The sequence below is a fragment of the Bidens hawaiensis genome, unplaced genomic scaffold (assembly GCF_021521415.1).
Source record: "Bidens hawaiensis isolate Kalapana, Puna unplaced genomic scaffold, B.hawaiensis_p1.1 tig00033650_1, whole genome shotgun sequence".
In the NCBI taxonomy this organism is placed as follows: domain Eukaryota; kingdom Viridiplantae; phylum Streptophyta; class Magnoliopsida; order Asterales; family Asteraceae; genus Bidens; species Bidens hawaiensis.
This window is the reverse complement of record NW_027495790.1, coordinates 47716-59996: the sequence shown is the minus strand read 5'-3', so window position 1 is coordinate 59996 and position 12281 is coordinate 47716. Positions and strand designations below refer to the sequence as shown.

At 34.6% G+C, this 12281-nt stretch overlaps 1 protein-coding gene across 1 annotated transcript; it reads left to right on the top strand.

Moving 5' to 3' along the window:
* The first annotated feature begins 2897 nt into the window (after positions 1-2897).
* Positions 2898-6505, top strand: LOC143585246 (protein HEAT STRESS TOLERANT DWD 1-like). The gene is made up of 12 exons (XM_077067071.1): positions 2898-3019; positions 3092-3261; positions 3342-3420; positions 3890-4060; positions 4142-4240; positions 4871-5039; positions 5133-5239; positions 5330-5469; positions 5551-5623; positions 5755-5870; positions 5963-6080; positions 6165-6505. The coding sequence occupies exons 1-12, from the start codon at positions 2972-2974 to the stop codon at positions 6300-6302; spliced, it is 1428 nt and encodes a 475-aa protein (XP_076923186.1). The 5' UTR covers positions 2898-2971; the 3' UTR covers positions 6303-6505.
* Positions 6506-12281: the final 5776 nt, after the last annotated feature.

Here is a 12281-nt window from a genome sequence, read left to right as displayed (position 1 = left end):
GCAGTAAACCATCTTTGAATTCTGCGCTGAGAGGTAGGATTTCGTATAAAAGGACCTGTCATAAAATAAATAAGTGACCATGAGGAAGTCTAATTAAACTGATAATTTTAATAACTCATTATGGTTCCATAGGTGTCTCCTTGAGAAGGGTTAAGGGTTCTGTTCGGTTTCTCATTAAGTAATTATTTTAAGATCTCAGTTCCATAACATAACATTTTCATGTTAATTGAAAACTGATACATTGAGGATTATGGCCTATGTGGTTTTTCATTATCATCTGATTAAATCATATAAACTGTCTTCTGCTTAATTAACTTGTTTTTCTTAATTAGTTTAAATTTAATTTTTAGTAAAACCCTCCTAAAATAATATAAATAAATAGCTGTGTCAGTTAATTGAGTCAAATTAACTAATTTACGTAATTTAAAGAGTACTGTTGGTTCGATATCCGGACTCACCTAGTTGTACTAGAGTCGATCGGTACACTTGCGGCTAGTAGTTTAGTTATGTTTTAAAAGTCTAGAATTATTACTTAGTGTTTAGAATAACGTATTTTTAGTTAATAAATTTATACTACTTTTAGCACATTAATTACTACTTTATTTTTCGATTGCTAACTGAGTGACAGTGTCGTACATGTTCCACAATGAATCAAATCAATACCCGCCGAGTTTCAATAAACGCACGGGTTGAATCTCATTATTTTATTTGAGATTAAAAGTCAAACTTTAGGTTTTTATGATTAGTTTAAACTTTAATATTAAATTTTCATTTGCTAACTATGATTTATGATGCATATTTACAAACAAATACGCGTACCAAATTATTTAAATGTGTTACGAAAATCGGGGCAAACATATAACGGGCTACACTAGATATCCAATCTGATATCGATAGAATAAACATTAAAGGTCTTGTTGATTTTGGGTTTTTCTATAATCGGTTGGATTAGGTTTTGTTAAAAACCAAAAAAGAACTAGTAATTGTGCAAAAAAACAACAAATAAACAAATACAGACACGCTAAAACCATAATCATGTACATGGCGTTTTCAGCGGGTGAAAAGTGTGATAGCCTAATTGTAACAATAATATAGTGAGATGATCACATACGATTATTTGGCGGTATGACTTATCAACTTTTTTTTTTGTTAAAATAAGGTCCATCTTAAATCGACGTATTGGGTGGGTGGTTCGTCAATTGGATTGCAAGTTACATTAAGGGGGTGCTTTAGTGAGATTCTAAAACTTGCTTATTTGCTATCTGTTTGTTAAAAATAAAATGTGTTTAGTAAAGCTCCACAAAAAGCTTTAAATTGAAACTTTTCAAAAATGGCTTTTGCTTTAAAAAAAAACAAATAAGCAAATTATCAATTTTAAAAGCTCACCCAAACACCCTCTAAGATAACTCAATGTTGTTAGGATATCATTACTTTGTTTACGCTTGATAATTAAGTTTTATGGTTCCCTACAAAGCTTAATAATATAATTTTATGTTAGGCTGTTATTTATTTTATTTCGTTAAAAAAAATTATGTCACATGGCGTGTGTTTTGTTGTGCTCATGTTTCAACTAGGTTTGAACTTTTTCCACTGTGCTAACATTAATGTAGGCCATCAGTTTCCATCTTTTAACCCTCACATGTCACGTATAGACATATTTGGATAGTTATTATCCATCAACAATATACTCTTGTTTTGCTAGAGCACACTAAGATATTTTGTAAACACCTCATAACAAAATGCACATTAAAAAAATACTGCTCACAATTTTAGAAACCACAGTAGGAATAACAAAAAAGTTCAATAATAAAAGGAACCTCTAATTTAACTACAATTAACATGCCAAAATGTGTAGAAACAAAATTGTTGAGACCATGTATCAGGCATGGTTCAATAAAATAATTTCATATTTTCATGTTTTCTCTGAGAATTTGTAAATATATTTCGAATTCGGTCTGGGTTGTACACGTTGCATAACCCTATGTAAAAGAATAAAAGGTAGTTAGAACGGAGGTTGCATTTTTAATTACGGGAAGGGAGTAGTATGAGTAACAAAAGGTAGCCAATATGGGACTAGCCTAGGTAAAAACTTGGACAAGGGAGTAATATGGGTAACATTTGATGTTAAAAAAACAATAAAAGGTAGTATGTATAGAGATGTTCATTGAGACTAAAATTCACTTGAAAGATGTATGTGCTGTTGCTCAAAAGAAGTTATGTATTTTGTTGACTTGGAGTATCTTAGAGAGCCTACAAAATATTTGTAACTTTTTTAAAATCATTATGTCTAACTAAAACAAGACCTTAACTTATGTTAAACTCCCAAGGCAATTTCCAATATAAGCACATAGTCATTCTAAATTTCTAATTGCGAGATTTGTGCTAGCAAAGCAATTTCACTCTCAACAATGAAATAAAACCAACTATTTGTTTGTATAATTTCCTTCCGTCTACATATTTTCTACTTCTTTTTTAATTGACCAACAAAGCCCGGCCAAACGGCTCATCGGACAAAGGCCCCACCCTCGCTTGCGATCACAAACAACGTTGACGACCTGGCCCATCACCAATTTCATGGGAAACCCACCGTCTAAAAGCCCATTATAATAAGACCATAGCTATGACCCATTAAAAAAATAAAAATAAAACTATAACTAACGCATTACATATAGCCTATAAAAAGAAACTTGGAACACATAAAGAAAAATCACTGAGCTACGATTGGATCATTAGTGATTAGGCCCTTCGATTTTATTATTATCATTATTTATTTAATTGAAGAAATTATTATATCGGGCATGACATAATCAATATAAATCGGAAATGGGCTGGGCCTGACTACGCCAATAATTTTCGATTCTCAGCCTCTGAAAGAACCTTTAAAACCCTAATAATAATAATAACCAAAAACCCCAGCAATAATAATAACCTTCTTCATATCACTTTTAGCTCGAAATTAATAAAATCAAAGATGGTTCGAAGCTTGAAAAACCCTAAGAAAGCCAAGCGGAAGAACAAGGTAGTAGTACTAATTATTATTAATTCTCCAATTGATATAATAATGAATTAATCCTCTGTTATGATTGATTAGGGTTCAAAGAAAGCAGGAGGAGATGGATCTTCTTCTTCATCTGTACCTTCGATGCCTGCAAAGGTATGGCAGCCAGGTGTTGATGCTCTAGAAGAAGGTGAAGAGCTGCAGTGTGATCCTTCTGCTTACAATTCTCTTCATGCTTTTCACATTGGCTGGCCATGCTTAAGGTACTATTCATTATTATTATTATTATTCACACTCTCAATTTTGTATTTATGACTTTGTTTGTTTATTATGTGTTCCTCAGCTTTGATATTGTGCGCGATTCGCTCGGGTTAGTCCGGACTGAATTTCCTCACACAGTTTATTGTGTCACTGGAACTCAGGTAATGTAATGCATGCTAATTATCAGCTCTCAACTTTCTTTGTATTCAGGGGGTGTAAACCAGCCCGACGTCGGCTAATCACTTTTGTTAAATCTCGAGCTTGGCTCGTGATTCGGTTTTTCAAGATTCTGCTAAGCCCGTTTATTACTTATATTAGTTTTAAATTATTATGAGAAAAACCTTAAAAGAGCCTTAGCTCGGCTTGATAGCTAAACAACGTTAATTTGAGGCTCAGGCTTGGTTCGAGCTTGAAAAAGCACTGCCTGTTTCGATCTTATTATTGATTCGATCTCGAGCAGCGAGCGGCTCGGCTCTTTGCACCCTATTTTGTATTTTGACTTCATGTTTTGTAGGCATAAATGCATAATGAAGTATGTTGTATTGTTATTAAATACGTTTGGTTAGTATGTTGCTTTACGATATATCTCTTTGTATATTCATTTATGGTATTCTGTCTTTAATCTATTAGGCACACAATGCTCCAAATTCAATTGGAATATTTAAAATATCAAATATTTCTGGGAAACGGCGGGAATTGGTACCAACGAAAACATCCAATGCTGACACGGATATGGAGAGTGACAGTAGTGATAGTGACGATGATGATGAGAATGATGGACCAAAGGCTCCTGTTTTTCAGGTAATAATGCTGTCATTGAGGTTTTTAACTTCATCTTTTTTTAAAGTTTTGGTTGTGTTTTAACTTTTGTATGTTTTATAGGTGCGTAAGGTGTTTCATGAAGGCGGTGTAAACAGGATTCGTGCTATGACACAAAAGCCTCATATATGTGCATCTTGGGGAGATACTGGTCATGTGCAGGTATAATTATCTACTGTGAAGTTCTTTTGTGTTTTAACTTTTAGCCCTGCTTGCGGTGCGCACATATGATGTATATATGTGTGAACCCTCGGGTGGGCAAAAGTGAAATTGCACTAATTTTGACGTTATTTTACTAATCTCGTGAAAATAACGTTAAAAGTGACGGACGGTTAATCAGGCATCATGTAGTGGCGTTGATAGCCGAAAGACAAGGGTACATGCACCGATCAGCCGGTCCCGATGATTGAGTGCTATGTGCCTTATGTCCAAGGCTTGATGCAAAACTACTATCGAGCCGGGGGTCTCACCGGAAGCAGCCTCTCTATCCTTATGGGGTAGAGGTAAGGCTGTCTACATCTTACCCTCCTCAGACCCTACCATAGCTTTGCTATTGGTGGGATATACTGAGTACGATGATGATGATGATGATGATGTGAAGTTCTTTTGCATTATGAAAGGATTACTGTGAAATTATCATATATATGCATCTTGGGGAGATAGTGGTCATGTGTATTTCTTTCAATCATAGGGGTCATCTGTGTATTTCTTTCATATTTTTTTTAATGTCAAAAAGATTATAATATACCCCTTTGGTCCTTTGTCAAAATTTTTGCTTCCAATATCATGCAGATTTGGGATGTTAGCTCTCATCTAAATGCAATGGCGGAATCAGAAACTAATGTTAGCAAAGATGCTACCACAATATTTAATGAACCGCCTTTACTTAAATTTACTGGTCACAAAGATGAAGGCTATGCAATTGATTGGAGTCCTTTAGTCCCTGGCAGGCTTGTTTCTGGTATCAACTATAAATAACTAAACTAGTGAATCTTGAATGTATTTTATTCAATATCTTAATTAACAGTTTATTTTGTTATTTGGTTTTTAAAAGGGGACTGTAAGAATTCCATTCACTTATGGGAGCCCGCTTCCGACACAACATGGAATGTTGATAGTAAACCGTTTGTTGGACATACCGCCAGTGTTGAAGATTTGCAGGTATCTTATCAATTTTTTAGCACTTCATATGCAAATATATTTCCAAAATCTAGTAAAAGAAATTAAATTTTTAACTTTTTGTTGATGCAGTGGAGCCCTACGGAGCCGTTTGTATTTGCTTCCGGTTCAGTTGATAAAACTATAGCAATATGGGACACCCGCATGGGGAAATCACCAGCAACTACTATTAAGGCACATGAAACAGATGTCAATGTTATTTCTTGGAACAGGTTTGTAACGCTTATTGTTTATTTAAAGGTTTTATGAACATATATGATAATCTAACGCTTTGTTTTGCTGATTTTTATTAGGCTTGCAAGCTGTATGTTGGCATCTGGTAGTGATGATGGTGCGTTTTCTATTCGTGATCTTAGAATGCTTAAGGTATGTTGTTAGAAAACTTCTTTTAGATGGTAGTTTCTTTAGTTATATAACTGTTTTCTATAACGGTAAATGTTACTACTATTTTATTATTACACCAATAAATATAATTAAACTGTTTTTTGTGTGTGCAGGAAGGTGATTCTGTTGTGGCTCACTTTCAGTACCATAAGCATCCAATAACATCTATTGAGTGGAGCCCACTTGAAGCGTCCGCCCTGGCAGTTACATCAGCTGATAATCAGCTGACGTAAGTATTTTTTTGAAGTAAATTTGAAAAAATTATTTGAATGATTTTTACAATATGACCGTGACATAACATTATTTTTGTTTAAATGCCAGAATTTGGGATCTTTCTTTAGAACGGGATGAGGAAGAAGAAGCTGAGTTTAAAGCCAAAACGCAAGAGGAAGTACACGCACCTACAGATTTGCCACCACAGCTTATTTTTGTTCACCAGGTTAATTACCCTTTCGAATCTTAATGTCACCAGTTAAAACATTTTGACTTTTTATTGACTTTTTCTTTGGTTGTACATGAGCAGGGTCAGAAAGACATGAAAGAACTTCATTGGCACACACAGATTCCTGGAATGCTCATATCTACAGCTGCTGATGGTTTCAACATCTTAATGCCTTCAAATATTGAAAGCAATCTTCCTGCTGCTAATGCTGCTGCTTGAACAACATGATCTACACCATAAAAGTTGAAGGTTTGTGATAGTTTGTGAAGAATTGGATTGAAGATCTGGGAAAACCTAAGGTTTGAATTTTTCGGTAGTTGCTATTGGTGTTAAGTTAAAGATAGCATCAAATGAGACATGGTGTTGTTTGCACTGAGTTTGAAATTTTGAGTTATGTGAAAATGTGATTTTTGAATGGTAATCTTATGATGCAAGTGTGTACTTTCTACAACAGTTTGACTTGTTTTAGTTTTATATGCTGTTATGGGATAGATGTGGTAAAACGGGTGGGTGGTTCGGTTGGAGTTGAACATTTCTTGCTTTAAATTTGCAGTGTTTTATAAATATTCTGGGTAAAATTTTATAAATAAGCTGTGTGTTTTACCTGTTATAGTATCACCCGTTGATAGTGTGGCTGTGTTTGGAGTTTCTTAATGCAAATACAACCGACAAAATACACCCAGAAAACAACGCCACCGCACCACACTACATTTTAATCTGTGCCAATCTTTCCACAACACCACTATACCGCGCAGCCTATTTATGACCCAAATGTTAAGCAATAAAAATCGTCACCACACTTGTCACTGTAACCACAAATCCATTAAACACCATTTCTCGCCTTCTATAAACATCACACGAAACAACACACCACATGATGCGTCTTCGCCTTCCTCATCGGGAACGTAGTGAATTTATGTTGGTGAAGGTCTCGAATATTAAATGTGAATATGTGGAACCTTACATCAAATTGAAATGGCCTGCCATGCCACATGGGCCAAACCGCACGAAACAAAAAAAAGGTGTTTAAAGTAAAAATGATTCATTATATTTGTAGAAAACACACCGTTAATAATCAATTTAAACAAAATAGAAAAGTAAAAACGTTTTGTTGAGAGGGGGATTTGAACCCACGCACTTTCGGACTAGAACCTTGATCTGGCGCCTTAGACCAACTCGGCGATCTCAACTTTTGATTAACTAGTTACATATTATTTTTCTATAGTTTGTAGAAAAGAACTGATGATTATATAGTCATATTATTATACTTATATATAGGTTGCAGGTAGAATATCTATTTGACTGAAAATAACTAAATGTGATCACTTGCAGAATGTAATTCATTCATGTTTGAATGCATTATGTATTTAATTATTTATACACATGATGATCATAGTAAACATGTCCATGTGAAAACATAACTAAAAAATATGCACTAGCCCGCATGAATTTTTTTTAATAGTTTAAAAAGATATGTACTAGGAGAGAGAAAAATGTTCTTTTGGGTTCTAGTTCACTCGCCATTTGAAACGGCAATACCTTAAATGTTTGTAATTCGTGTCAGCACTTGTCTGGTGGGTTAAACAATTATCTTAAGTTTCGTCGTTTCAATTGGCAATTTAAAATCCTTTCTTAAAAACTCTCTTACGATAATGATAATCTAAATCCTTTCTTAAAAATAAAATCTAGGCATGTATTAGAAGCACTTTTTGGGCAACTTTTGACCTTATGGCTAGATGTTTTTATTTATTCCATTAAGATAAAACATTCCTAGTTTACAAGTAAACAAGCTGAAACTTCACAACCTATTGTCTTTAGGTGTTTAAATTTGACCAGTTAAAATAAAAGCAATCTGTTTATAAGTAAATGAGATGAAACTGCAGAAGGTATTGTCGTTTTCATTAGACGTGGTATATATGAAAATAAATGTAGTACTTGTGGATTATAATTCGTGGACTTGTGGAACAGTAGTACAACCTCTCGCTCAAAATTTGTGATCATGTTCTCTCCGCATCTGGGTCATTGTCGTTGGCCGCATATATAATTAATTTCCAACAACACAAGGCATGTTTGTAACGTTCCTTTTTGTTTGTAATCAACATTTTGTACACTATGATAAATTTAGTTGTCCTGAGCATGTTATGGAATTGTGTTATGCTATCAAAATATGTATAAAAAGACACATGTAATTAATGTGTATAAAGTGTAACATATAACAATATTGCTAACAAAAGGGGGTTGCGGTGCAGCTTGTTGACCGTTTGCCTGAAACTTTATTTTAATCGTTTTGAGTTTAATGAGAAATCATCGTTTAATTTCATTACTATTGTTAAAAAAGAACTCTACATATTAAATAAAATTATATAAATAATAAAGTAGACTCGATTCGAGATTTTAACTAGTTAATCTTGAATTCCTTGATGGTCGGTTAATTTGTATATATTTAAGTTCGTTTATTTCCTATTTTTATCTGCTTATTGTGGGAACTTCGATACTTCATACATGTTTATTGTATTTCAGGTCACATGCATTAAAGCATTTAATTTGGACATGTTGAGGCACATGATGAAGACCCGGGATGTCCAACACGTGAAAAGATGAAAAGGATATTTTATTGCTGGTGAAGGGACCCATCGCGATACGCGATGGACCCCAGAAGATCTCATCGCGTATCACGATGGGTGGAGAAGACGGGAAAGTTAGGGTTTTTGTTATATTATTCTTTGGACGACCCTATTTTCTCCTAACTCGTTCCAGGCAGTTTATCATAGCAAAGAGAAGGCAAATCCATCATATTAGTTCATACCGAGATCACCTACATGTTACATTTCATCATAATTGAAGATTTCGTGATGTCGAGGCTCGGCTAACTTCGAATCATATTCGGGATGTAAAGTTTGTATTACTTTCAGTTTTCTCATGTATTAAGAACACATACTTTGTAACTATTGTTGATTAATCTATGAGTATTGATATTTCATAAATAACCCAACAGTAGTTCGCGATCAAAATTCGTCGATTACAAATCAACTCTGATCCAAATTCGGAACTTGTCGCTCAATCTAATCCAATTTCTAAACTCTAATCACAGCTTACAGTATGAAATCTCAAAAGTCAAAAACCAAAATTAAAATAGAACGGCACTGGACATTAAAAATCTTCAAATTGATCAAAAATTGATGATTTAATCAATCGAATTGATGTGTAAGAGGCTTTAGAATCATCAATCGATTATGAAAATACAGATTAACACACTTAATTGAGCTATTATTAGGGTTCATGTTTAAACGTTCTACTCAAAGCTTATACGTTCTGACCAAAATAAACACCAAAATGATGATTTTAATCAATCGAATTGATGTGTAGAAGTATTTAGAATCATCAAACGATTATGGGATTGCAGAAATAACGCATTCAATCGAGCTCTTATTAGGGTTCAAAATGTTATGTTTAAATGTTCTGAAACAAAACTGAAGACCTATAAACGTTCTGATACGTTCAATGAAGTTCTGGGTGTTAAAAAAAATGAACATCTTTAAACGTTCTAATACTTTCAATGAAATTATGGGTGTTCAAAAATCATGAACATCTTTAAACGTTCTAAAAAGTTCTGGGTGTTGAAAAAAGTTTAGAAGTTCTGAACTTCTAAACTAACAAAAGAAAAATTAAACACCTGAAGTTCAGAACTTCTAAACAGAACTTCTAAACTAACAAATGTTAAATGTTGTGTTTTTCCAAATGTTAAACCTTTAAACGTTCAGGCAAAAAAGTTTAAACGTTCAAGCAAAAGAGTTTAAACGTTCAGGCAAAAGAGTTTAAACGTTCAGGCATAACCCACTACCGAATCTTCAAATTGATGATTAATTAGATCAATTTAAAGGTTAATTGATGAAATAGGTTCATCAATTTCAATTTCAATTTTATCAAAATATTAACAAACCTGTGAACAAATAATAGACGACGATGTATGATGATTGTGGATGGTGGCTTCGACAATGGACGAAATCGTTGTACGATGAAGATTGCTGAATGGTGACGATGAAGGTGGACGGAATCAATGGGAGCAGTGGATCAGATTTGACGAAAATTACAAAACTGCCATCGCATTAAATTGAAGATCGACGGGTATACGAGTCGCGTACGTATTGTATGATAAACCATTATTGTATTGGATCCTTTATATATATATATATATATATATATATATATATATATATATATATATATATATATATATATAGGGGAGGGTTATCCTAAAAATAAATAGTTTCCTAGAAAGACTAGGAATAAATCATAGTCATTGGATCATGTTAATCAATGGTTGAGATTTAAAATTACTAATAACCGACATAGTTTCCTAGAATTGTTCTTTCACTACAATTTGTAATGCCAAATGTCAAAAATTTGTTGGTTCTTACCATTCTTAAGAAACTCCTTATTCTTATTTGAACCCTTATATATATATATACACTATGGTAACTGGTTTATAGCCTTCCCGTGGGTCAGATACTTAATTAGTGATCATTTAGCTGACTTGTTATAATCAAGAAAAAGTAAATATGTGTTTGATAAAAATAAATAAATGATATTTTAAATAATGGATTGTTACACAATAACAATTGTTATCCTGAAAAGGTCATCGTGTTTGGTGAAGACAAAACTAGACACATGATCCGGTATTTCTGAAGCAAATTGCCATAATATAAGGTGGTATAATTTAATTAAGAATATAGTACATACAAAAAGGATATATTTGGCGAGTGGGAATTGGAAAAACAAAATCAAGTTACCAATTATAAACTAATATATATGCACGAAAACGGTGACAACATACTGTCAAGCACATGCATCGATGGAGGAAATAACTTTTAGAAATTTGTTTTACTTTCGATAACAAAATGTTGCATGAAGTAAGATATTTTTACCATAATGGGTTTTCTGTATTCGGATTTTCGTGAAATTACTGGTGGGCCGGGTCATCAAAGTTGTTTGTGCTCATGGGCATGGTGGCCAATCGGTATACCAGAGTGTTCAAGCCGGGCTTTGTTGGTCGTTAAAGAAAGTGACTTCCAAGTTCCAACAATATCTATTGACTTTTGGAAGCAAATTGGCATGGTACAACCATACGAGTGGCCGAGGATTCTGCTAGAAAAGTTATAAGTTTGTTTTGTGTTAACAACATGCAAAAAAGAAGATGTTTGACATGCACAACAATTAGTTATTGAAAAATAAAGTATCTATACATGTGGGAATTGAATAGAAAAAATCAAGTTACGGATAATAATTAAATATGCGTATAAAGTCATAAACAATGATTACAAACCGGTATGCAAACACGCTCGTGGAAGAAAACCTTCTTTTTTTCCATTTCAACAATATTGAAATAAATTACGAAGTAATTGTTGGTGATGAAAGTTACAACTTTCATGTAATGTTTCGATGGTTAAGTGATTCTAATTAGTTGGAATGTGGGCACACCCATGCCTTAACTTAAGCCATTGAAGAGGTAGGTCCCAGCAGGGCTCAGTTGGTCCCGCATGACTCACCTTGAACAGGGATGTCTGCGCAAAGACCATCTACTCCCGCAGGACCCACCATGCTCAGAGAAGCCTACGCGCAGTATGCAAGCTGCATACGCAGGGAAAAGCCTCCCAATGGTAAAGTAACCCGCCTGTTCCCGCAGTTGCGGATACAAGCCATCAGGGAAGGCTACCCGCACAGCATAGCTACACGCATAAGGCTTAACACTTACAAATATTCAGTGTCACCTGAAAGAATGAGCAAAGGCGGGAGGGGGAAAACTCCCGCCAAAATGGGCCAGTCCGTATGATGGAGGATCTTTTGCGTGATACCTGGCGAGGTAAAGACAAAAGATCTGACCAAGAATGCGACAGCTCACTGACAGCAGCGTGGCAGACAGCACGCCACTGCACTGTGACCAATAGCCGCCGCCTGCTCACCAACTCCTGCCAGAGCACGTGCCTAGCCTGCAGTTGGTAGAAGACGAAGAGTGCACGGCACGCCTGCTCTATGTCAGACGCTACCTGTCCACCACTCACAGGCAAGGCACGTGCATAGGTTACAGTTGGTAGCGTGTTGGGCCGGCTAAACCCCTTGGATACCCACCTTCGGCTATAAAAGACAGCAAATGGTATTATCATTTCATCATCTACTATCTCGTATAATTTGATAACTGCT